Source organism: Notechis scutatus, chromosome 2 (genome assembly GCF_049901735.1).
Source record: "Notechis scutatus isolate UNSWTSFEM ecotype Mainland chromosome 2, rNotScu1.2, whole genome shotgun sequence".
In the NCBI taxonomy this organism is placed as follows: Eukaryota; Metazoa; Chordata; class Lepidosauria; order Squamata; family Elapidae; genus Notechis; species Notechis scutatus.
In genome coordinates, this window is record NC_142010.1 from 256,311,753 (window position 1) to 256,339,362 (window position 27,610).

The window sequence follows — 27,610 nt, forward strand, 5'->3', positions numbered from 1 at the left end:
TTAATGCCAACTATTTCACCTTTAATATGACTTCTGAAAACCAGTGTAATTTCATTTGGGATTTCATAAAAAGTAGTCTAATGCTTTCTACTCAAGACATCTTTCCATTTTTGTTCATGGAGATCCCAAAAGGAAAAGTCCTCTATTTCTTGGTCAGGCAAACACTCCGGTGCTCAAGGACTGATACCCTTGGTTTTCCTTCTTGCAGGCCAACATGCAGATTCCCAGCATTCCAAAAAACTGAAATGAAAAAAAACCCCACAGTAATTAATCTTACAGTCTGCGTACATAGCTCGAAGAGAATATTTGTTAGGTCAGGGTTAAACTGTAGGGTGCTTGATGCTTTCTGAGCTTGGCAGCTTTTCTTGCAGACATTTCACTACCAAACTAGATAACATCATCAGGGCTACTGGTTTTAAATGTTCCTTCTAGAATTCTAGTGGATTAGCATTAGTGTACTGAAGTGGAGGCCTCTTTGTAAAATATTGTGTTTTGCAATAGATAGTGGATGGCTGGACATGTTGACCGCCCATTCAGACTCCGGGGCCTCTTTGATTCTAAGATTTAGTTTTAGGCAGCACTGGTGATGTTACCTAGTTTGGTAATGAAACGCTTATAAGAAAGCCATCAAGTTCAGAGACCACGAAGGACCCCATACTTGGCAACTTTTACAAAATTTACAGTTTGAAAATAGATCGGTTTTCTCTGAAATCTGCCCCTTAACATTCTCTCCACATCTATTAATTCTAATTTCTCTATCAAATTCAGTGATACTCTGGATTATAGGTGGTCCTCAACTTATGACCAGTTGCTTAGCAATCGTTGGAAGTTCCGTTGCACCTCCTTTGGGGGAGGTACCCACAACCTAGATTTGAAGTTCCAAAGCTCCCCTGCGGTCATGTGACCACATGCTGGTTACTTGGCAACCATTTACTTCCAGTTTGGTGCTAAACTGGCCTAAAGCAAACCAATGGCTTACTAAACAACCATGGTGTTCATAAAAGATTGTAAAATCAGGCTGGTCACGTGACTGACCTGTTTTATGATCATCACGACTTATGAACACGATGAGCAAGCTCCACTACGGTCATAAGGCAAGGACTAATCTGTATGTGCTCTATCCATTCCAGTTAGCACAATCCTTGGTGTGCAACACATCAAGTGGGGAACTGAGTGCAGAATACCCAGGTAGTTTTAATTCAGGGCTAAACAACCTGATGCTCTCCAGATGTTTCTGGCTTCATAATAAAACAACAGAAGTGCCATGGAGGTGCTCAATGGGATCCATAGACCAAAATGTCTGGAGGGATACAGGTTGTCTTTCCACTTCTTCAGAAACAATCAAAAGGCACTAAATTGGACTGCAAAATATTATGCAGTTGGGGTTTTTTTTTTAACTTGCCTGCAGGTCCAGGTTAACACCAGAGCAATGATGCAAACAATTTAATAGTGGGGTTGATTCCATAACTTGCTTAGTTTTGGCTTATTGCATAATATAGTTTCTAATCAAGGTTTGTAGCCTGATGTACTGTTTGGATTCAGTCCATTACAGTTTATTCAACAACCAGGACTTAGCAAGGAATGTAGTATGGTGCTGGATGGCATGGTTTGTAAATCATGGTTAATAAAATAAATACTGCATGAACTCTACGTTAAGAAACCACTGGCTATTTGTGGATTAGGGCTAGGTGTGATTACTCATAATGGAAGAACCAAGCAAATAATTAATCACCTTCGTAACTCTCCCTGGAAAGACACCTATTAGGTTTGAAAAGGCAGGGATAGAAATATAATTGAATGATTATTGCTTAAACACTCGAAGGGAAGAGAAGAGCCCTTGGAATGTTCCACTTAATCCGGAAGGTGGAGTTTTCAATTGAGCAAATAAAAAGACAAAAACCTTTAGAATCAAAACAACATTAGAAGGGACTGGTAGGATCAGGCCATGTTTCTTTAGCAACCATCTATGAAACCTTTGAGATTGCAGGAAGCCTCCAAGATCACTATCATTTGGACAGAAACAGCCAATTTGGGGTGTTATTGTTTTTCTTTTGTTTTTTTGTTTTTTGTTTTGTTTGGTTTTTTAAACCAAATCAGGATGGGAACGAAAAGAGGAGGCCATTCAGATTGAAAGTGGCTTGGGACTATTTTGGGTCCGTCATGCAGTTATTTCTTTCCAGTCCCCGGATGTCCTTTGAACAATAAACCCAACTCAGAAGCATGCTCAAACTTGGCAATCACACATACCTTCACAATGGCAAAAGCCAAGACAATGAGCATCGCGTAGTTAAGCAGGTCACCAAGATTTACTATCTTTTCACAGCCCTGTAGTGAGGGGAGACAATGGGGAAGAACTGATCACATAACTTCAAAGAGCTTTGTTGAGAAGTTCAAAGAGTTTTGTTCAAGAACTTGGTAAAAAGATAGCAATAGCACTTAAGACTTATACACTGTACCACTTCATAGTGCTTTATAAGCCCTCTCTAAGCGGTTTACAGAATCAGCATTTTGCCCCCAACAATCTGGGTCCTCATTATACTGACCTCGGAAGGATGGATGAGTCAACCTCGAGCCGCTCAGAATTGAACTGCTGGAGTGAGCAGTGAGTTAGCCTGAAGTACTGCATTCTAACCACCTGCGTCACCACGGCTCTATAAGGATAAGGGCACAAGGCCTCTGGACCTGCCCAGAAGTTCATCTAGTGTACAATGTTTTCATCTTTGGCAACTTTAAGGTGGGTGGACTTTAATTCCCAGAATTCTGCAGCCAGCCATGAGTTGAAGCCTACTCATCTTAAAAGCTGCCAAGCCATCTTAAAAGCTGCCAAGCCTGAGAAACACAGATCTAGTCCATTCCTATATTTTTCACAGTAGCCAATCAGAGACTTGATGATACACTGCAATGAGGAAGTGGATCCTAAGGAGGGAGGGGGTGCATTCCAGAGGAATAAGAGGCAACTCAGCCCAGATATTATGTGTGATAGAAAGAGGATGAACACTAATAATTCCCTCTTTAATAATTCCCAGAGTATATTGTAGATGCAGATAATAGAGTCTACATCTTTCAAGATTTTGTCTATAGGTGTGAGAACAATAAAGGACTCAGCTTGGAAAATCACCATTTGTCGTTCTTGAGTTTAGAATAGGGGTGTCAAACTCAAGGCCCAGGGGCCGGATCTGATCTGCGGGGTGCTTAAATCTGGCCTGTGGGCGATCCTGGAAACAGCAAAGGACCAGCTTGCGGTGCCTCTGCCAGCAAAAATAAAGCTTGTGAAGGCCACAAGCGGCCCTCCCGAGCTCAGTTTTCGCTGGCAGAGGGTTGCAGGAAGCCGTCGCAGCCAAAAACGGAGCTCGGGATCCCGTTTTCGCTGGAAGAGTGCTCAGGCCACCACAGGCGACCCCGACACGAGTGACATCAAGCTGGCCACGCCCACCCTGGCCCCTGAGGTCAAACACAACTGTAATGCGGCCCTCAATGAAACTGAGTTTGACACCCATGGTTTAGATTATTCTATTCCTCTCAAACAAAGTAGATGAAACTCTATCTTGGGGCAGTAAATTCCACCAGTTAATGATAGCATACCATTGGTTTTCATCAGCTCAATCCATAAATATGAAAGCACTGCTAGACAAAGAGTTTTCTTCAAAGTAAATGTAGGGAGAGGACTCTCAAAGGCAGTGATGTCTTTCCACAAGAACAGCGATCTTCCTCGGCTCATCGTTTGGTGGATGGTGGTGGGGAATGGAATTTCTGATAGTATATTCTTTCATTTTATAACTGCAACCCTCCAAGCCCAAAATCCTGTCAGAACTAATCCTTACCATTTCCCCACCACCACCACTGTCTATCCAGAACTGCTGAAGCTTCTTGGATTAGAAGCCTCTTCTTCCTCAAGGGAAAAAAACAGCAATCACACTTAGACTTATATACTGCTTCACAGTGTTTTAAACGGTTTACAGAGTCAGCATATTGCCCCCAACAATCTGGGTCCTCATTTTATCAACCTCGAAAGAATGGAAGGCTGAATCAGCCTGGTCAGGATCGAATGCCTGGCAGTGGGCAGAGTCAGCCTGCAATAGCGCATGCTAACCATTGCACCACCACGGCTCTTAAAAACATAGTCCAGTTGTCTTTTGAAAAAACAACAACAACACCACCTTTGAGACAAACCATGGCCTGGATGACTCAGAATCTCCACATACACGTAGGCAGAGAAATTTTGCACATGAAGCAGGAAATATATATTCCAGAATAAGATAAGTAAACACAGACAGCCAAGCAAAAAAATAAATAACCACTGCAGGAAGCTGGTTCATACAATTTAAATTCTTGTTTCCTACAGCTTCGGTCAAACTCAAGCAAAGTCTGAATGCTCTTACTTGGGTGTTGAGAAGATCCTTCTCACTTAGTTGTCCTGTGCAATTCTTGGAAGTTGGACCTTGCTTGCAGCAGCTCAGAGGAAAAGTGTGGTTTCCTTTAGTGTTGAACCACTCGGTCCCAGTCCAGTCAGTGTAGTTCTGGACACCGCAACACTGAAGCTGAAAGAGTAACAACTGGGGTTGGAAGAGGCACATCCAAAGTTCAGTTCATTTGCCTCCGAGACTTGGAGGTCTTATCCCTCAAGGTCACCTTCTCCAGAATGTGATACCTGCCCGATGTGCTAGGATAACAAGTCACAAAATCCCCCAGAATTCCATGCATCTGGTAAATAATTGCTCAGTTAGAGCCATAATAGCAATAAGACTTATATACTGCTTTACAGCTCTCTCTAAGTAATTTGCAGAATCAGCCTATTGCCTCCAACAATCTGGGTCCTCATTTTACCCACCTCAAAAGGATGGAAGGCTGAATCAACCTTGAGCCTGGTGAGCTTCGAACTGCCAAAGTGCAGGCAGCCGGCAGGCAGCAGAAGTAGCCTGCAGTACTGCACTCTAACCACTGTTCCACCGTAGCTCATAATATAGTATATCGATTATCTTCCTCCTTAGAAAAACACTGCAATCAAGTTCTGAAATTGGTAACTGTGTGTTGTGTAGAGTCCTGCCCAGAAACAGTATACTGGAGAACTTTCCAGAAACTTCGAACTATTGTTGCTGATGCTTCACAATGAAAAGAAAAAAAATGGCTTCAACTTTATTTCCCTTGTGATGTTTATGTGGGCACAACCAATTTTTATTTGGCAATAAAGTAGTTTTTCATTGCCTTGTCTAGCTTTAAAAAATAACTTTTATTTTTCAGAGCCTCCTATCTAAGGGCCAAACAGACCTTCAACTTTTCTGTTTTATTAAAAGATTCTCACCAGATTCTTTGTTATGTTCTGCGAAAGATTAATCCCTCTGGTGAAAACTCAATTCATATACAGTAACCATACGTTCTTTATTGTAAGGACAGAGCTTTATTTCAGAAAGTTGTCTTTTAGATGGACTTGTTTTCTACAAAATCACTTTTGTCCTTTCTTTTTAGTCACTTATTGTTTCCTGTACAAATGGTTCTACAGTATACAGTTTTTCATATTCCTATGAAAAATATGGACACTGAATTGCCTTTTTCATACATTTATATATAGGGCTCAATTTTATATATCTTTATTACAATATGCATTTTTACAAGTTTTTTTCCCCTTGGTTTTGCTCTTGAATTTTCTTTTGTAAAGCAAAGTTATAAACACAAAGAATTAAAATGTTTTACCTTTATGAATCTCTTTCATATTTGCCTCTTTTTCTGGTTTGTCCTTTTTTCAAGAAAATATGGTCACCGCAACGATAAATTGACTGTATAACCCTTCCTTCCTTCCTCCCTCCCTCCTTTTTTAGGCTAATTGAAAAAGTGAGATTAAGAAGAGAACTGGACTCTAAAATAATCTCTCTAAATATAGTATCAGCACTGTATAACTAATTTACGGAACAAGAATGTATTGAGAATATTGTGTTTTTTCACATGATCAGGAAATACTTGTTTAAATGCAACCATTACTTTGGAAGCAAAACTATCTGCTTTGCAACAGTTCTTTCATACTGAGCCATTCATCATGACACTAATATTGTCCACATTTCTGCTGGGAAAAAAAAAAAGATCCTAACACGGAATATATAGATTTAAAAAATTACAATCAAAGCTAAAACTTATTGAATATTTTATAACGTTAACTTCAGGTGAATATTGCAAAAATAAAGTGAAAGAATTAGATAAATTTATACACGAGAATGGCCTGATCTTTGTGAACTGGGCAAAATGGTTTTGGTTCAGCATACAATGTGAGTCAATCCTTCTAAGTTATAAACCAAGTCTAAGGTTTGGTGAGTTTGGAAATCTATGGTCACTATTTAGTCAATAAATGTTGGCTTAACCATGTCTTAGCAAACCAGTGTCCTTCCAATGTGATGTCCTCCAACTTGGCTAGGAATTACAGATCCAAACCTTGGAAAGCAAACAAGTTAATAAACCTAGTGTAGCCATTGTTTTAAATTAATCTCTAGCTCAGGGGTGTCAAACTCTACCATATCTCCCTTACAAGGTGACTCACTCACTCACTCACTCAATCTATCCATCCATCCATCCATCATCTACCTACCTGATTTGGAAACCTCATGGCAGCTGTTAATAGCAATAGCAATAGCACTTAGACTTATATACCGCTTTATAGTGTTTTACAGCCTTCTCTAAGCGGTTTAGAGAGTCAGCCTACTGCCCCCAACAATCTGGGTCCTCATTTTACCCACCTCAGAAGGATGGAAGGCTGAGTCAACCTTGAGCCTGGTGAGATTCGATCTGCCAAATTGCAGAGGCAGCTGGCTGCAGCAGAAGTAGCTTGCAGTACTGCACTCTAACCGCTGCGCCACCGAGGCTCAGTTAAGTTAGTAATATGTTTAAGTGAATCTGGCTTCCTCATTGACTTTGCTTGTCAGAAGGTCTCAAAGGCTGATCACATGACTCTGGGACACTGCAACCATCATAAAAATGTGTCAGTTGCCAAGCATCTGAATTTTGATTACATGACTATGTGGATGCTGCAATGTACATACGTATGAAAAATGGACGTCATTTTTTGCAGTGCCACTGTAACTTGGTCACGAAACGAACTGCTGTTAAGTCAAGGACTGCCTGTAAAGACTACCTGTCTCTATTCACTTTACAGAGGATTTGTTATTTTTCTTTTATCTAGGGATCACAGACTGTTCTGACCCACACCCTTTTCCAATAAATCAAACACAATCCAAAGGGAACAGAAACCTTGTAATGCTTCTGCAAAATAATTAGCTGTGATAAGCACAAGCCTTGCCAAACTGTGCAAGACTTGCCAGAAGATAACAGAAAAGAAATAATTTGCAATACAAGAATCTTCAAACACAAACTCAAGATACTGGAATGTCCACGAGGCTGTAGTTTCAAAACGTCTTTGCCTTCTGCAAAGAATGTTCGTTTCACAGCTGGCTTTTATCTTCTTGAAGGAGGGGCCATTACCTTTCAGCCTTACTCTCGAGTCGCCCATGCTGCTGCTCTTTCCTAGGAGCAATCCTGCGCACATGTGCACTTGGCACAAACTCCTCGGAAACCTCATCACTGCTGCCAGCCCCCACACTCCCTAATGGTCTTGACTCCTCATCTGAGTCCTCGGTCTCCTCAGCCATCCGCACCTGCTATTGGCTAACCACAACACAGATCTGTTTGTCTGCTATTTATGTTGATAGGCCACAGTTCCATAATTTTTTAAAAATGTATATTTCTAATCCAACTCAAATTTCTGTGCTTAAAAACAAAACTACCACCAACTAGAGAAACTGCAACCAGAATGAACATACAGCAGAATAAAAATACATTCATGTTTCCAGAACCAATAGCGTCGTATTAGGAATTGAGACACAAATGCTAGCCCCCAAACCAGTTTTCCTACCTCCTGCTGCAGGTAATCTACATTATGAGAGTTTTCTGATTTTCCGTCGTAGGCTGCAAATGCTTTCGACATAGAGTCATGGAACTCAGCTATTATCTGTGACAAGAAAAGAAAGGCAGAGATTGTTATTCCATCGCATCCTTTCATCCATCTGAAATGCAATGGAAAGCTTTAAGCCAGGGGTGTCCAACCTTTCACCTTCCCTGGGCCACATTAGAAGATGAAAATTTGGTTTGGGCCGCACATAATTAAAAAATTAAATTAAATAATTAAATTAAATTAAATTAAATTAAATTAAATTAAATTAAATTAAATTAAATTAAATTAAATTAAATTAAATTATTACATTAAATTAAATTAAATTAAATTAATAAAATAATAAAATAATAAAATAAAATAAAATTATTATTTATTAAAAATTATTTATTTTTATTTTATAATTTTCCAGCCAAATTTTGCAGGGTGGGGGGAGGGGGAAGAAAGCTCGCCCGCCTCGCGCCTACCTCTCCTCCTGCAAATTATTTATTTTTTATTAATTTTCCGGCCAAATTTTGCGGGGTGGGGGGGAGGGGGGGAAGAAAGCTCGCCCGCCTCACGCCTACCTCTCCTCCTGCAAATGCAGCAGCGGTGGCGGCGGCGGGGCAGAAGCAGCAGCAGCGGCGGCGGCGGGGGGCAGAAGCAGCAGCGGCGGCGGCGGGGCAGAAGCAGCAGCGGTGGCGGTGGTGGCGGGGCAGAAGCAGCAGCGGTGGCGGTGGTGGCGGGGCAGAAGCAGCAGCGGCGGGGGCAGAAGCAGCGGCGGCGGGGGGAGCAGAAGCAGCAGCGGTGGCGGCGGTGGCGGGGCAGAAGCAGCAGCGGCGGCGGCGGGGGCAGAAGCAGCAGCGGCGGCGGCGGGGGCAGAAGCAGCAGCGGCGGCGGCGGGGGCAGCAGAAGCAGCAGCGGCGGCAACAGCAGGAGGTGGCGGGGCGGGACTTTTGGGCTGCGGCTGCCCGCCTTTTCTGTTGCTCGCCTCGCCCCGCCTCGCGCCTGCCTCTCCTCCTCCTCCTCGCTGGATCTTTCATTAAGGTTGGGGTGGGCGTTGGGCCGCATTATGAGGCGACTTGGGCCACATGCGGCCCGTGGGCCGCGGGTTGGACAAGCCTGCTTTAAGCCTTAAAAAGGCAAGATTTGTATATCAAACAACAGCACCTCTAAACAATGAGGTTTTGCTGTCCTTGTCTGCAGGTGCTAATAAAAAGGGTTTAAGCACTGGTGACTCAATTTAAAAAGGCAACACTTGATCATTTGAAAAGATGTGCTGTTGTACTTAGCGACTGTTTGAACAATCATTAAATGAATGGTTGTTAAGTTGAGGACAGCTGGTGTTGTTTTATTACCTGGATGATATTTAGATATTTTCACTCACCTTTCCTTTGTAAACAAATCCAAGCACAAAGGTTGCCATTTCTGCAGTGAAGATCAGCAGGATAATGACCAAGAACTAAAGAAAGAAAAGAAGAAGACTTAAGAAGCAGTGAAACATGTGATCTTCTCCAGATGTTGCCAACAAATCAACTTCTGGAATGTTTTGACTGTTCTGTGGAAAGATCCACCCTCTTTCAAGATGTGTGGAATTCTAGGAGTTAAAGTCCACATGTTTTCAAGTTGCCAAGGTTGGTAAACGCTACTGTAGGCGAAAGGGTTTTTTAGAGATCTATTGGCATGATGGAATCAACCCTCAAGCTAGTTGAAAAGCTTCAGAGATTTCTGGATTATTTGAATCTCATCATTTACTAAAAATATCCCTTCCTACTAGGCAACCGTTAAGAGTCCAGAAATGGAGGGACTGGGAATGGGATAATCTCATTGTCCACTTCCAGCACCACCTCCATTTTTTTATTTTTAGTCTTTTAGTGACCCCGTAATCCAGGGGTCTTCAAACTTGACAGCTTTAAGACTTGTGGACTTCAACTCCCAGAATTCCCCCTCCAGTCATGTTAGCTCAGGAATTCTGGGAGTTGAAGTCCACAAGTCTTAAAGCTGTCAAGTTTGAAGACCCTTGCCATAATCTCTTGCACTGGAGTGGAGTCAGGAGTCAACTGAATGGAGCTGAGTGTTTACTGGCCGGGTGCCCCTCCTGTCGCCAATGCAGAGTTCACAGCAGATATTTACTCATTGTGCCCAGAGAGAAGAATATCTGCCACTATCTAGGATTGAACGCACAGTCTCCTGATTGTGAGGTGAGAGCTTCACCTCTAGGCCACTGCACCGCTCTCAAGTATCATCTCTGTGCGACAGTATTGTTATAAATGGCACCACCAGTTGCCAGGTCCTATTCTTACCACTCCAAGGCCAATCTTGGATTCACGAAGGGTGGCACAGCAGCCAACTATGCCAATGACCAGCATGACCACAGCAACGGCAATGATAATGATGGGAGGCAAGAGAGCATCTCGGTTCTGAAGAAAAGGGTCATATTCCTTGTAAGCGTTGAGGACGTGCGCGCCAACATAGAGGAGTCCAGCTGCTGCACCCTTTAAAAGATAAGGAGATGGTTTCAAAGTGTAATCCAATCAATCAACTTAACTTAGGAGATCTTCTATCACCCCACCTCTTCTGTAAACCCAATGGACTCCTTCCAACAGTGTCTAATAGAAGATTCACCCCAGATTCCATGTCACTGTCAGCCACCCATTTGCAAGCAAAATCTAATTTATACTTATACTTTTATACTTTCATATTGTATTACTGTGTGGTTTGGAGGTATTGCTGTTTCGGATAGGAAGGTTGTGCAGAGAGTGGTGAGGACAGCAGAAAAAGATTATTGGTTGTTCACTTCCTTCTATCCAGGACACAGCATATAAACGATGCTTGACCAGGGTCCTCAATATTGTCTGGGACAGTACACATCCTCTCCATGACTGGTTTTCTTTGTTACCTTCTAGGAGGAGATGTCACAATATCTGAAGAACAACAACTACATTCTGTAACAGCTTTACACCACTCAATACGGTGTTGAGTCAACCTCGCTAACTCTCAAGATTATTTTTTCTGCTATGTATTCTAAACGGTATGTGATGTGTGTGTTTGTGTGTGTGTGTGTGTAGGAATTATTGAGTCTGTCATCTGCACCTCTATATCTGTCTGGTTTGGTTCTGCAACCCAACAAGACAGACACAGACTTCAGAGAGTAATTAGGACTGCAGAAAAAACAATTACTACCCACCTGCCTTCCATCGAGGACCTGTATACTGCATGAGTCAAAAAGAGGGCTGTGAAAATACTTACAGACCCCTCACATCCCGGACATAAACTGTTTCAATTCCTTCCCTCAAAACGACGCTATAGAGCACTGCACACCAGAACAACTAGACACAAGGACTGGTTTTTCCCAAACGCCATCACTCTGCGAAACAAATAATTCCCTCAACACTGTCCAACTATTTACAAAATCTGCACTACTATTACTATATCCTTCTCATCACACCTTATCACACATCCCCTCCCACTTGTGACTGTATGACTGTAACGTTGTTGCTTGCATCCTTACAATTTATATTGACTGTTTCCTAGTATAATTTGATTGCTTATTGTACCCTATGACTATCATTAAGGGTCGTACCTTATGATTCTTGACTCTTGACAAATGTATCTTTTCTTTTATGTACACTGAGAGCATTTGCACCAAGACAAATTCCTTCTGTGTCCAATCACACTTGGCCAATAAAGAATTCAATTCAATTCAGTTCAGTTCAGTTCAGTTCTGTTCTACTCTACTCTACTCTACTCTACTCTACTCTACTCGTGTTTGCGTGTGTGCATCATAATTCATTTTTGCTAACCTTCTTATAAAGAAGATTCTCAGTCATCTGGGTAGAGTTATCTGGAAGTTGAGTCATGGCAAGTGACTTCTTGAAGTCCAGTTGCCATGATTCAACTTCCACACCTTGATACGAACTGAGCATGAGGTATGGGGTTCTGAAACATTAGCCACAGATGTCCCCACTTCTCTTGCCGAGGAAGCCAATACTGCCAATAAGCCACACAGAGCCACGCCAGTGTGGCAAAGTGGTCAGATGCCTGAAGAATGATGGGACAGGAGAAAAAGGCTTATTCAATAGGCATTTGAGCCAGGAGGTTGAGCGATTGAGCGGTCTGCCCTTACCTGCTTCTTCCTAGGCTAAGGTAAAGTTACTGGAGCATGATTACCCAGCTGGTTTTGTGCTCGAAATGGGACTAGAATTCCCAGTCACCCAGTTTCTAGCCTGATACCTTAACCCTAACAAACTGGCACTCATAACTTGAAATTCTGCACTTACACTGAATTTAAATCTATAATCCCTTTGTACCAGAGCTGGTATTCAGCAGGTTCTGACCAGTTCTGGGGAACCGGTAGCAGAAATTGTGAGTAGTTCGGAGAACCGGCCAATACCGCCTCTGACTGGCCCCACCAACCCCATCTATTCTCTGCCTCCCGAGTCCCAACTGATCGGCTGGGTCTTCTTTGGTTGCCTTGCACAGGAGAATGGAACTGGAAAGCAGGTTAGTGGGAATGGGATTTTGCAGTAACCTTTCCCTGCAGTGTGGAGGGAATGGGAATTTTGCAGTATCCTTCCCCTGCCATGCCCACCAAGCCATGCCCACAGAACCAGTAGTAAAAAAATTTGAATACCACCACTGCTTTGTAGTCACTCAAGAGCAGTTCTAGGTACCAAGGGATGGGCAACTTATCGCCTCTTTACGACTTGTGGACTTCAACCCCCAGAATTCCTGAGCCAGCATAGAATTCTGGGAATTGATGTCCACAGATCATAAAGAGGTCATAGATGCCCAGCCCTGATCTACCACATACATTCTGGTAACCAGTTCTGAAAACAGGCAAAGCACAGTGGAATATAAATAAAAATATAAAAAGAAAGCCGGTAAGATGTCCAAATTGAAGTACTGGAAAAAGGATGGGGAAGAGCTTGTTTTTTCTACTCACAGCTATGGAAACTTACTAGTTGACTTTTGAGCCCACGACAATTACAAGTTGGTTGTTGAGGAGAAAAACTGGTGAAGAGAACTGGTTATGCTTGTGCCGGAATTTTTTTTAAGGAAAGGCATGTTTTCATCTAATGAGTGAAGGAATGCATGGATGAACAACAGATAAAACACTTGACTCTTAATCATATACAAAATCAAAACTGAAAAGACCATTATGCCACATGAGACAAACTCATGTGATGTAAATCATAATTTGTCATCCCCTTAAAAACTGAACATTTTCCTCCTCTGCCTAGTTATCTTCAAAACTCTACGGGGGTGGGGTGGGGTGTTGGACTAGAAGACCTGTAAGTTCCCCTCCAACTCTGTTATCCTGTTATGTACATTAGCTTTATTGAACTCAAGGAGAACTCAATTGAACACAATGTCTATTTGGCATAGGTAAAGGTAAAGGTTCCCCTCGCACGTATGTGCTAGTAGTTTCCGACTCTAGGAGGCGGTGCTCATCTCTGTTACAAAGCCGAAGAGCCAGCGCTGTCCAAAGACGTCTCCGTGGTCATGTGGCCGGCATGACTAAATGCCAAAGACGCACGGAATGCTGTTACCTCCCCACCAAAGTGGCCCCTATTTTTCTACTTGTATTTTTACGTGCTTTCGAACTGCTAGGTTGGCAGAAGCTGGGACAAGTAACGGGAGCTCACTCCGTTATGCGGTGCTAGGGATTCGAACCGCCGAACTGCCGACCTTTCTGATCGACAAGCTCAGCCACTTTGCCACTGCGTCCCTTCTATTTGGCATACTAAAGGTCAAATTATACCATTGGTTCTTCTATTTTAGCTACTTATGGCCATAATTGGGATCAGAATTTATGTTGCTAAGGAAGGCGATTGTTCGGGGACTGGTGCCCAATTTTACAACGTTGCTTATCATTATTAGGAGAGTCCCTACAGTTGTTAAGTGAGTCATGCGATGGTCATTAAGCGAATCCAGCTCCCCCTCTAATTGACTGATTGTTGGAAGCTGGTTGGGAAAGTCACAGCGGCAATCACATGACCCCAAATGATCATAAACACATGATAAGCACATGCCTGTTGCCAAGTCCCACTGGATAGTGCCTGCCAACCTACACAAGGATGGGAGTAGGTGTGTGTGTGTATGTAAAAGAGAAAGAGAGAGAGAGAACTACGACCAGTAAAGTTTGTTACTTTAAATTCTCTGAGTCTCCATGAACTCCAAATGAACCCTGTTTGTGCCTGTGTGTTCGGTTGAAAGTGATTTGAGTGTGGCTGTTAACCAGAGCTATGAGTGACCACAAGCCAAATCAGGGAGAGTGTACTGTAAATAGCTCAAAGATGTCATCTAATGACTGAGCTGACTTACAGGTAGTCCTCGACTTACAACAATTCATTCAGTCACCATTTAACGTTACAACGGTACTTAGACAAAAGTGACACAGCCATTTTTCACACTTATAACTGTTGCAAGTATCCCGGTGGTCACGTGATCAAAATTCAGACGCTTGGCAACTGGCTCTTATTTATGACCGTTGAAGTGCCCCGCGGTCATGCAATCCCCTTTTGCGACCTTCTGACGAGCAAAGTTAGTGGGGAAGCCAGATTCACTTTACAACTATGTGATTAACTTAACAACTGTAGCAAGAAAGATCATAAAATGGGGTAAAATTCAATTAACAGCTGTCTCGCTTAGCATCGAAAAATCTGGGGCGCAATGGCGTTGGTAAGTGGAGGCGTACCTGTGTTTCTTCCCCATAGCTTATCTATCTATATATATATATATATAAAAGCCAAATACCAATCACTCATCCCAAAATCTCTAGAATGTAAAGCCTACAAATTTGAAATTTGGCACGTATGTTCCTCTTGGCTTCTAGGTGCTCACTAAGAAAGGATTTTTCGTTATATTATTATTAACACGCTCTGATGCTAAGGAGTTCTACTCCCCCTCCCCATCTGAAAAAAATTCTGTTCCAACTGCCAGTTGCCTCACATTCCGTTACCTCAGTTCAAATTGGCAGACGTTCCACTCCTTCACTCAGGAGCAGTTTGGGGCTTCTTACAGTACTAAATGTTGGTACCTCACCAAAATGTGTACGCCTTCTACCTACGGAACTGCTTCTGGACTCAAGGCGGCGGGAGCGATATTCCCTTATGTGTATCAATCACCAACCACCACTGAGCCAACAGATTGTGAACTGAATCTCTCCTGCATAGCCCGATCACAAAGTTTCATCGCAAAGCAGGGTATCCAGCTAGTTTTTCATAAAATCTTTCCTGATGAAGAATCTTACAGAATTTGAAAGCTTGCACATTCTCTCTCACTTTATAGTTCATTCAAATAAAGATGTAGATTCTGAATCATCTTTCTCTTATTATTATTACTGATTATTGGTGAATTTTGCTGATGTGTATGTTTCCAAAGAAAATTAAGTGTTAATGCAACTGGAGCACTAACATTCTTGACTGAAACGGAAAATTACTCATCACGTTTTCGGTTGCAAGACAGAAAACAAAACTAACATCTCTATACAGGTAGTCCTCAACTTACGACCACAACTGAGCCCAAAATTTATGTTGTTCAGTGAGAAATCTGTTGAGTTTGCTCCATTTTACGATTTTTCTCGCCACATTTGTTAAGTGAATCACTGCCGTTCTTAAATTAGTAAAATGGTTTGTTAAGTGTATCTGGCTTCCCCATGGACTTTGTTTGTCAGAAGGTCACAAAAGGGGATCACATGAACCCTGGGACGCTGCCACTGTCATAAATGTGAGTCTGTTGTCAAGCATCCGAATGTAAATCACAGGACCATGGGGATGTTGAACGGTCATACGTGTGAAAAATGGCCGTAAATCACTTTTTTCGGTGCCGTTGTAACTTTGAATGGTCACTAAATGAACTTTTGTAAGTAGAGGATTTCCGGTATATGTTGCGGAAACTCAAGAACACGTTTGAGTTTTATCTACCTACATTTTCCTAGTGAAGCTTTTCCCAACGTGTTGCAATCCTGGAGACCTTCCCAGCGTCCTCGTGGCTGGTGTAACTTGATGTCCAAACATCTGGATTACACCAAACAAACAAGAATTTGTTTGTTCATTTCTCGGTCTCCCCTGGTACTCAAGGAGTTTCCTTGTGGTTCTTCATACAAGTACACTCAAAAGTTCTGGTACATTAAAAATGGGATCTTCATATCAAGAGATTCAATGAGCACAAAGGGTTAGCAGGGCAGGCAAATTGGATCACCCGAAGTTTAGAAAACCTCAGTCCTGTTTGACCTCAGAGATGAAGCAAGAAAAAGAAGTACTCTTAGCCTACCCTTTAGCAGCCAATCCTAACAAAACTTTTATCCATTGTTCTGGCTAAAATCCAGAAGATAGCCTTATGCAAGAGAGCTACACTAATAGCTGTACAGGGATTGAGTATATGTTGGCCTAAGAATGACTTCAACCAATGGTTGAAATACCATATATATTTAATATTTATATCTTGCCTTTATTATATTTACAAACGCAGGCAAGTCTTCAGCTTACAATAGTTCGTTTAGTGACTGTTCAAAGTTACAACGCCACTGAAAAAAGTGATTTATGACCATTTTTCACACTTATGAATGTTATCGTATCCCCAGGGTCATGTGATTTACATTCGGAGGCTTGGCAACTCCATTTCCCTAGGGTCTTGCAAAAGAATAAAGTGGAGCAACGACTGATGACCTCCTTTTACCGGTCCACAATAGAAAGTGTCCTCACATATTGCATGACAGTGTGGTATGCTGCTTGACAGCCCCAGATAGAAAGACATTAGCACAGCACAAAACATTGTGGGCTGTTCCCTGGTACCACTAGATGACCTCACATGGGCTCACTGCCTTAGAAGAGTGAGGAAAATCCTCAGGGATGACTCTGTTCTGACCCAAACCCTTTTCCAATAAAACAAATAATAACCAAAGGGAACATAAACCTTTTAATGAGTCTTACAAATCCCCAGTTAAAAGGCTGCTGCAAACTACCCTGTTTCTCCAACAATACGATCTCCCTCAATAGGAAGTCCCAGCATGTTTTATAGGCATGAAATGAAATTAAGCCCCTCCCCCCAAATTAAGGCCTATATTAAAACATGCGAAATGGGGGGGGATGGTGGGGGGGCTTGCTGTTAGGAAGTACTTTTGTTGCATACCTGGATATGGTGCTGCCTGTGTTGACCCCAATACGAAGTGCCCCACCAACGCCGATGTCAACATCCAAGCCGTCGCTGCCTGCCCGCCCGAAGATGCAAGGGGGGGGGGGAAATTAAGTCACCCCTGAAAAGACGGCCTAGCCATTTTTTCGGGGCTCAAAAAAAAATAAGACCCAGCCTTATTATATGAGAAACACGGTAATTAACTTTGATAAGCACAAACCTTGCCAAAATTGTGCTAGATTGCCAAGAATCACAGATAAGAAATATTTCACAATACAAGAGTCTTCAAATACCAACTTAAGATACTCTAATGTCCACGAGGCTGAGTTTCAAAATGTCTTTGCTTCCTTCAAAGAACGTTAGCTTCACAGCTGGCTTTTATCTTCTTGAAGGAGAGGCCATTACTTTGCAGCCTTACTCCCGAGACACCCGTGCTGTTGCAGCTGCTCTGTCCTGCAAGCAATCCTGCACGCATATGGACTTGGCACAGGCTCCTCGGGAACCTCCTCATCGCTGCTGCCAGCCCCCACAATCTCTGAAGGCAGCAGTCCACTCCCTAATGGTCCTGGCCCCTCATATGAGTCCTTGCTCTCCTCAGCCGTCCGCACCTGCTGCTGGCTAACCACAACAGACTCACACCCCGGTCAGCACTTCTTCACTCTCCTACCATCGGGTAGGAGATAGAGAAGCATAGCCAGCCGCACCAACGGGCTGAAGAACAGTTTCTACCTGTGGGCTGTCAGATTCCTGAATGGAAAATAACTTCCTGTCAACATAGTATGATAGACTTGCAGGTATGGCACGTTGTGCAACAAGGTCACCTAGTGTAATAAGATTGGGTCTGGGTTAGGGACTGTCCTCACTTGTGTTGGGGGGGTGTGCACAAAGGGAGGCTCAGTCAATCTCATTGTACACCTGTTGTAATCTGACAATAAAGGTAATAATAAAACTGACTCACATTTATGACGGTTGCAGTGTGCTGGGATCGTTTTGCAACTTTCTGACAAGCAAAGGCAATTAAGCGAACCCAGATTCACTTAATAACCATGTTATGATCTTAACAATGGCAGCGGTTCACTTAGCAAATGTGGCAAGAAATGCCGTAAAATGGAGCAAAACTCATTTAAACAAATGTCTCACTTAGCAACATCAATTTTAGGCTCAAATGGTAGTCGTAAGGCAAGGACCGTCTGTTGTTAATGCTTTAGCAGCCCTATAAAATAATCTAGAAATGAGGTTCTCCTATCTTTGCCTCTTGCAATGACGTAAGTGGCTGGGGAAAAAACATTTGAAGATGCTTACTCACAGTTTCCAATTTCTATCACAAGACAATGTACTTACTTTACTTGTACAGTTCTCTTTAGGCCACCCACTAGGTTGAAAACAAGACACTTTTTATAAAACAATAATTTTTCAGCAGAGGTAGTTTCCCACGGTTTACGTTTAATGTAGATTCCTCAAACAGTCTTCTATCTGTTCTTATAATTACGGAAACTTTATGAGGAAATTGTGCTGTGTAGTAATCATTTAGCTGCAAAAGCTCATTATGTAAATGTATTCCGTATTTCTTGCTGTGAAATGGGAACATTCCTATTAATAGGATTAGAAGATGTAATTTAACTAAACTCTGCTACAACTTAATAAGCTGGTTATACAAATTAGAAGAATGAAGTAGAATTCCAACGCTTTAACCAAGGTATTTTTTTTACCGGATATTGTGGCAAGTTGCTTTATCTCCCCAATTGAGATATTTAAAAAAATATATATGGAAAGGCACTCCCACACACTGCTTTCCAAATACAGAATAACTAATACCAATTCACATTACAGGTAATTCTCAACTTATGACCATAACTGAGCCCAAGTTTGGTCGCAAGTCATAACAGTTGTAAAAATAAGTCACCACGTGACTGTGCCTAATTTTAGGACCTTTATTTGCAATGATTGTTAAGTGAACACAGCAGTTATAAAGCCAGCAAAACAGGGCTTAAGTGAATGTTATGGGTGTTAAACAAACCCATCCTTCAGCAAATGCCATGATTGTTAAGCAAAGTTATTTATCACTATAAGGTGGCTTTTGCAGGAAACTGGAAATAATGCCTGGTTTGGGGCAAAAATATTGTAAATTGTAGTCACACTGCAAATGGTTGTAAATGCAGGCCAATTGCCAAGTGCCCAAAATGTGATCATGCGATATTGGGACTCTGAATACTGTTTTAGGGGTCCGTCGTAACTTTGAATAGTTGTTAAACAATCCGTCGTAAGTTGAGGATTACTTTTGGTGTTTTATATCCGGTCCTGGGCAACAGGCTTCCCAAATGCACAGTAGAAGCAATATTCCTACTATTAATTTTGATCTCAATATTGCATTTTCCTACAGTTTTCTTATCTGATATTTTTCCTGTGGTTGCCATTTGGAATGTGACAATTGCCTGCAACCAACTGCCCCCCCTCCTCACCCTGCCCCTCCCATCCTAGCCAACCTACTGCGTATGTTCCTCCCCATCTGCCCTTCCCCCATCACTGCTCCCCCATCTCTCCTCCCGTGTGGCCCCAGGCGATTGGCCAAAAAAGACAAATCATCAGAAACACTCGCGGTGGTTGGCTGGGGAAGGGTGACCAGGGTGATGTGGGCGGGGCCAAGGGGCCACCATCAATTGTCATAGACCCCGGGCCATTCTCATGATACTGCAGTTCCAAGTTAAATGTCAGGATTCCGGTACTTAACCACATTTAAATCATCATGAGTCTCAAGCCAAACTTCCAAAACTTAAAAAGGATTTATTGGGAGTTAAAAGGTCCAGCATTACCTGGGTGTAGCAACTCTGAGCCACATCATTCATTGTCATCCTTCACCCTGGTTTTCCCCCACCCCGAGTATATTGTAATTCACATTCTCCAATGGGACACATCCATAGCCAAGAGTCATCAATCATGCTCTCCAGTTAGAATTTTGCAGGGCAGAAACTTTGGTCACCTAGTTACTATCTTTGAAAACATTTATGGAATGCAGTTTCGGTTTTGCAAGCTGCTGCACTGCTCCCCCCTCTCTTTCTGTTGGCAACTCTAAAAAGACCATAGAAATATTTTAAGAGTTGACATTAAACTTTTTTGATTTCAGACAGAAGGAAGATGCAGGTTGGAAGGAAATAGGGAGTTCTTTCATTTGAGTGCTGTGTATGATGGCACATCTAATCTTTAGTTTCAATTCTGCATCCCTGCATTGCTATGTATATAGGTCAGCATAAACCCATTTTTTTATCTGCAATGAGTATGAAATTAATTCAATTTAAGCACAACCAACAGAGCTTTCAAACCTAATTTTAACACTATCCACCAGTAGCATCAGGGCTTCAGGAAAGGAGGAGAAATTCCTAAATGAAAACAATACTTTGTCCTCTGTAGTAAGAAAAAAAAATAAGAGAGATATCTTGGCCTCCAAGGGAGAAGTGAGCAGAGGCATTCCTCGAGTCACGACCATAATTGAACCAGGCCATCATAAAGTGCGTCACCACAATAAGTGACCACTAATAAGTAAAGGACTACCTGTATTGGAAATTCATGGCATGGTCCAGGACCGTGATGGCGAACCTATGGCAGCGTGCCACAGGTGGCACTCAGAGACATTTGTGCCAACATGCGAGCCACAGGAAAACTTACCTCACTACGCATGTGTGCGCCTCACAGCTGATTTTCCGCCTGTTTGAGGCCTTTTCCGCCTGTTTGAGGTATTTTCGGAAAAATAGGAAGTGACGAAACAGGGCTAGTTTTCGGCCTGCAAAGCCTGCAGAAGCCTTCCCTCAAGCCTTTGGAAGGCTAAAAAAGGCCTTAAACCAGCCAAAAATCAGCTGTGAGGTGTGCGCATGCCCAGTGAGGTATCCAACCCAAGCTAAGATGGTTTTTTCCTTGTTAAATTTGCATAAATGCCATGTAAAGAACTAACATAGTGGATGTGATTCTTTCTTCTGGAAATTTCCATCTTATAGCTGTGATTTAAATTTAACTTGAAAAAGAGAAATAGACATGGAAATGGCAGAACTGCTTCGTTCAGTTCCTCTAATTGAGGCATCTTTGCACCCTGATGCATTGGCACAGGAGAGGGCAAGCTGTGCCATTACACACCCAAATCGAGTTTGAAGATAAAACAGGGCTGCAATTGTGAATATCTTCCTTGCACCAGAATGTCAAATGCAGAAGCTTCAAAGGCCTTGTTCCTTCCACAAGCTTTGCTTCAGAAGGTCATAAATCACAGTGAAGATCAGAAGAAGGAATTTTTGACAGCTGCAGCCCTGCTCAACCTTCCACTTAAGCCTGAACAAATCAAACAGGGTGGGGAAATATTCCATGTTCAGATCTGGCACACTGTTCCTTCAGAACTGATCTGGACCTTCCTCCTTTTAAGCAACCCTTTTCCAATCCTGCCCTGCAGTGGCATCTAGAGAACAAGATCTTCTTTGTTATGCCAGCCTGGCTGGGGAACTTTCAGCAGGGAAAGAAGAATGAGAAGATGACAAAGAGGCGGTTGAATAGAAGCAAAGTGTCCCTAATTATGGAAATACAGTAGTGGTTCTACTCCATTCTGCATTTATCAGCCCTGACCTTGATCCATGTCCTGTTTGGAGCTACATAATTTAAGGAGGTCTTAGATAAACTGGAACAGAAGAGGGGAATGAGAGAAACAAGGGCAGGCTGGAAATTGAAAGCTGAGAATATTTAGCTTTGAAAAAAGAGGGAACATGATAGTACTTTTAAATATCCTGAAGCGGTGTCCATTTACAGAAAAGGTAATTCCCATCAATGACAGAGAAAAATTCAATTCCTTAAGGAGGTAGCAGCCTCCCTGAATTTGGATCCCTACACTGAACAAGAAACAAACTAGTGAGAGTAGAACTCCATCATAATTTTGGGGTGGTAGAACATTTATATACCCCCCCAACCACATGTTGTAAGAGAGATCCTCCATAGCTAATGAACACAAACTTTCATTGACACCATAGACTTGTGTTTCTCAGCCTTAACAATTTTAAAATGAGTGGACTTCAACTCCCAGAATTCCCCAGCCAGTATGAATTCTGGGAGCTGATCCATGTATCCAGTCAGAGCTGAAGAAGCTTCTTGGATGAGAAACAAAACATCCTCAAACAAGAAAAAAAACAAGTCCAGTTGCCTCCTGAAAAACATCTTGGGACTACCATGACCTACAGACTTTTAAGATCCATGTATCTTAAAGCTGCCAAGGTTGAGAAACACTGATATAGACAAACAACAATGACAAGGTTTCTTTCAGTGTCATATAAAAAATACTCCATGCGTGCGTGTCTTAGTAACCTAGTGCAGGGTAAAATCAAGGTGCCCTTGAGTTGAATTCGCAAAGCATGTCTGGGGAATTCTGGGAGTTGAAGTCCAGATATCTTATAGTAACAAAGGCTGGGAATCACTGTGTCAAGGCTCCGACTAATGAACCCAAGCAGATCAGAACTCCAAAGACTGGGCTCCTTCTCCAAGGTCTTCTTTACTGAGTATATCATATCGCACAGCTTCAATGGAAAACCAATTCTTTTCAGTATAATTAAACTAGGAAATAGCCCCATCCCCAAGTGCCACAAGGTCATGTTGGCCAATTGAGTTAATTGTCAGGCTTTCCAGGCACTCCTTCTCCAGCCTTATCAGTTACCAGTAGAAGTGACCTTGGTTCTCAGGAGAAAGTTCTCTGTCATGTCTAGAAGGCACTCCCACCTCCTTCCCCCTCTGTGTGGCAACTGAGGAACAGAAAAATAGCTGCTGCCAGGTTCAAAGTTGACACACAGCTGTAAGGAATACATAAACATCCCATATGTGAATGTTTGTACAAAAGTTCAGTTTTGAAGCACCTAGCACACTTTTAATGGTTATAAGGTCCAGCAAATATTCCCCCTCCCCCACTGTGGAGAACTACATTTTGTTTTCTCTGCCAAAAACAAAAAAAACCCCAACCCTTGGCTGGGCATTTGGGGTTACTTCAGGAATCCAGATTTTGAGAAACAGCCCCAACACCTCCAATCCTAATACAGAAGATGTGGCTTTCACCACTGTTGTCCGAGATGATGCAGGTGGTTTGGGAAGCCAGTGTGAAGATGGCGGTTAGTAAGATCAACAACATATGCATCCTGTTTCTCCTTTAAATGTCAAGTCATCTTCGAGTCTTGCTTGATTTCTGCTGACCACACTGACACAATTTTCTTGGTAAGGTGAGGAGGTGCTTTGCCATTGCCTTCTGAGATTTTTTTTTTCAACTTTCCAATCTATAGCTCTGGGATTTCCAACTCTAATCTCAAGAGTTACTGGATCCAATCTAGTTTTGCTTTTTTGGACCCAGCCAAGGTCAACAACTTGGCAGAATCAGCAATCCAACAAGCATACCCATACTGCGATTTCCTCTTCGAATGGTATTTTGAGTTCTTCACTCCCATAACTTTCTTTCATTGTACAGTTTTCCTGCCTCAATTGTGGAAGTCAGGAATATCAACAGAGGCATAAGTTCCTTCTGCAAGCCTTCAATAAGATGGCTTGCAGAAGGAACCTATCCTAGGTTGATTGATTGAGTTTCCCTTAGCCTTGTCTTTAAGACAGTGTTTCTCAACCTTAGCAACTTTAAGAAGGAAGGACTTCAACTCCCAGAATTTCCCAGCCAGCATGGTGGCTGGAAAATTCTGGAAGTTGAAGTCCACCCATCTTGTTGCCAAGGTTGAGAAACACCACTTTAAATCCAACATATCCATCCTTCCCCCTTTAATTCATGGTATTCAGCATCCACACCCCTATTTGAATTGCAATACACTTAATTCAAGAGTTGAACTTGAAACAGAATGTACGAATTCAGCAACTTATAAGATGTGAGGACTTCAACTCCCTGAATTCACCAACTACTACCATACTAGCTGCCCAGACTGAGAACCATACTAATAGATTGATGATTTTCAATAAATCTGCAGCCATTACTAATTTCACTTGTTTCACTATAGCATCCACTTAAGGTGCATTCCTAAGACACATAATAGAAAGCTTTGGGGGAGAAAACAGGGTAGATTGATGTGGGAAAGGACTCAATTCTCCAGATTATTTTTGAAACCCAGTTTCTGAGTAACCATTGACTCAAAGTCATTTTTCTTCCTTATTCCTGAAGTCATTTCTTCCACAATCGTGCTGTACAACCTTATATGGTTTACTCCTTATGACAGGCACTGATTTTATTTATCATCACAACTTCTCCCAGAATTCAAGAAAATATACACCACAGGAAGTATTCACTGTATTTTATCCCTACAACATCCCTGTGAAGTATATTTTTGGTCTGGAGATCCTTGCATCAAAAATCCAAAATCACCCAATGTGATGTACAGTATGGACAAGAATTAGGATTTAATTTGAGATTATGTTCAATTCCTGAACAATAACATTGCAGTACAGTGTTTTTCAATATTCTCAAGTGCACAGCAAAGCTGGCTGGGGAATTCTGGGAATTGAAGTTCACCTATCTTAACGTTGGCTAGGAACTGGAAATTAAAAGCTATCTATCTTAAATTTGGCCAGGAAATTTAGGAGGTGAACTCCACCAATCTTCAAATTGGCTGGGGAATTCTGGAAGTTAAAATTCCAGCTATCTTAGAGTTGACTGGGAACTTGGGGAATTCAAATTCTCCTTTTTTAAAATTGCCACTAAACACTGCTTTAGTGGCTCTTACTCTGGAATTAGAACTTGGGTTTCTAACAACAAAGTATTTCTCTTCTTCACTCAGTCTGCTACTACCTTTTCTGAATGAAGAAGCAATCCTTGATTTCAGACAAATATATATATATATATATATTCCACCTAAATTTTGCTGCTAGCTATCAGCAATAGAACCAAAAACTTTACCTGCTTCTTTTGGAAGAACCTTAAACAAAACGGGTCTTAACTTCTTAAAAGCTCTCTAAAGAAAGGCATCACAACATCTCACCCCTAAATGATGGAAAATTCCAGTTGCAACAGAAAAAAAAAAGCCAAAAATTACTTTATACCCCAGAGATGTCGGACTGCATCTAAAGACTACGTTTAAACAATTGCACAGGATTATAATTTAACCGCGGAACTGAGTTTACACGAAACTATGGTTTACAAGCCCTAATGGCCGCGTTCAAACAATATACTTAGCCAGAATCACATTAGAAATTACGAACCGTATGAACTAGAACCAGGCCAGTGCATAAGCCATCTTTTTGGGCTAACCCTCCGAGTTAAAACTCGGCAGAAAAACTGTCTACTTCTGAGCAAAACTCGGGAGTAAATCTTCATTTCTTTCAAGCCGCCATCCTATTTCAGTTTTCTAGCAAAATACAAGCTTGGTGGTTGCGTTAGAAGCCTCAACTATCCTCCGCGCGGTTGTATAAGCTGCGCGTTCATTTCAGAGGAAGGTTTGAGTAGAAGGATGGAAGCTTTCTCAGACTTACCCAAAAGATGAAACTGATAAATAGCAGCACGCTCTTGGAAACAATCACCCCAAAATCCATCTTGCCCTTCGAACTCTTTTCCCAAAAAGGAAGAGAAAAGGGAGGAAATTAGGCAGGCAGCAGCTCGTTCCGGACTGAGAAAGTAAACGACAGGCAGTTCTGGCTCGTGTGAAGAACTTTTCCTGAGACGCTGAACTTATTGAGCTCTGCCACTTTATCACATGATGTTCTCGTAACTTGCTATTTCCTGGACAATGAAAACCAACACCTTACTGTAACTTCACCTCCCTCCCACCGCCATTAATTTGATTAACAAGGCTACCGCAAACTTGCTAATATAGCTGCAGAACAAAAGAAAGAAAGAAAAAAAAGCGAGGTACCGGAGAGTTCCTAGTAGTAGGCTCGCCAGGAAAATTATTATTATTTTCCTAAACAAGATCTTCTTGTCTAACTAAGCCTGGTGCAAACGGCTCTATGTAGTATTGAGAGACTCGCAGGGTGGCGCAACGTGCAACATTGTTCACGTTGGTGCAATATAATAGAATGTATTGTTATGCACATATATATGTAGGGTATGGGATTTTCTTTTTTTCACTGTGAGCTATTGAGATATGTTGGAGTGGGGTGCACTAAAGGAGGCTCAGCCAATCACACTGTACACATGTTGTGCATTGACAATAAAGGTTTGGGGTTGGTTTGTTTTTTTGGACAGGGCTGGTTGTGTTCACAAGACACGGTAGCCTAAAATCCAAGTGCATTGCTGTTTATTAACTAACTCAGGTCCCAGCAATGACAATGCAAATTGATTTATAAGGGGGTCCTTGGAGCTCCCTGAACTTGGTTGGGTTTTTTTTTTTGGTTTTTTTTTTGGCAAGAAGTTTCATTACCCAAACTAGATAACACCATCAATGCTAGGCCTAGCACTGATAATGTTACCTACTTTGGGTAATGAAACGTCTGCAAGAAAACAACCAAGCTCAAGAGAGCACCAAGAACCCCTCAGTTCAACCCTAAACAATAAATATTCTCCTTTACTGAAACTGAATTATAAGCTAGTGTGTTAGCTGAAGGCCTTTTGCCTTCAAGTCAGGTTGGCAGACAGAGGGATAAGACCCTGCAGTTTTCTTGGCAACATTTTCAGAAATGGTTTAGCTGATTCTTCTTCTTCCTAAGGCTGGCCTGAGGCTGAGTGGTGGTCAGAAATGGCTGCCTCAAAGAAGCACTCAGCCGGAAAAGAAAGTGCAGGAGGAAGTTAAGAAGTGAAAGTTTTGGCTGACCGGGATAAGAAGTAACAACTGAGGTATCCTGGAATTTAAATTTTATAAAAGATACATCGCTCCCAAAGAAGATTCGGAAGCAGCGAATGAAAGTGAAAAGGGAAAGTTTTTTTTCTCACTCTCCTTCCTTACGTTGACAGCAGTTGAATGAGAAATCGGAAAAATCCACTTTGGCATCAACAGGTAATTAAACTGGAAAATTAAATGCCAAGGGGACAATAAAGATTTCTGAACACTTAAAAAACTTTTTTTTTTTTTTTTTGCTGTAAGTGGGAAGGGAGAGGAAAAGAATAAGAGCAAGATTTGGCTGGAGGAGGCTGCTTGGAATTTAAAAGAATCTAAAGTTAAATCTAATAAAACTTCTAAAAGATACATTTTAACTGGAACTTTGTAACTAAATAGTAACCCCAGGAAGAGAAAGTGAAAGAAGAAGAAAGTGTTAAATGAAACAGCTTGTGTGTATTTGGATTGTTTGGTGACTTTGGGACTTCTGGAAATTATATTTGAATGATTAAAAACAATTGGGTGGTTGTTTAAAAAATTTCTTACAATGGCATCACTTGTGGATGAACTGAAAATGGAATTTAAAAAATATAAAGAAGAGGAACAAGAAGGGAAGGGCTCTTTTGACTCCGTTTTTCATTTCTTAGAAATGGCGATCTGTACCTATGAGAAACTACAAGAAAAGACTGCGCAACAAGAAGATTGGGACGAAGAAGAAGCCATCTTTAATGAACAAGTAACTTTATCTGGGGAAGAAAGGGGAAAGAGAATGAAGATTTTAAGACCTAAAAAAAAAACCAAAAAAGGGAAAAATAAGGTG

General features: G+C 41.8%; 1 protein-coding gene across 1 annotated transcript; it reads right to left on the bottom strand.

The window, feature by feature from the left end:
* LOC113411343 (tetraspanin-36-like) lies at positions 1–25,974 on the bottom strand. Its single transcript, XM_026666339.2, has 7 exons — positions 25,511–25,974; positions 10,210–10,401; positions 9,294–9,368; positions 7,892–7,987; positions 4,380–4,538; positions 2,248–2,325; positions 1–240 (listed from the first exon to the last, which is right to left on the bottom strand). The coding sequence occupies exons 1-7, from the start codon at positions 25,568–25,570 to the stop codon at positions 154–156; spliced, it is 747 nt and encodes a 248-aa protein (XP_026522124.1). The 5' UTR covers positions 25,571–25,974; the 3' UTR covers positions 1–153.
* Positions 25,975–27,610: the final 1,636 nt, after the last annotated feature.

Coding starts and splice junctions, on each gene's coding strand:
- LOC113411343 (XM_026666339.2), bottom strand. CDS start 25,570: ATGGATTTTGGGGTGATTGTTTCCAAGAGCGTGCTGCTATTTATCAGT. Junction 10,402..25,510: donor TTATCAGTTTCATCTTTTGG/GTAAGTCTGAGA, acceptor TATCTTTTAAAG/GGTGCAGCAGCTGGACTCCT. Junction 241..2,247: donor TGGCTTTTGCCATTGTGAAG/GTATGTGTGATT, acceptor TTTTCATTTCAG/TTTTTTGGAATGCTGGGAAT.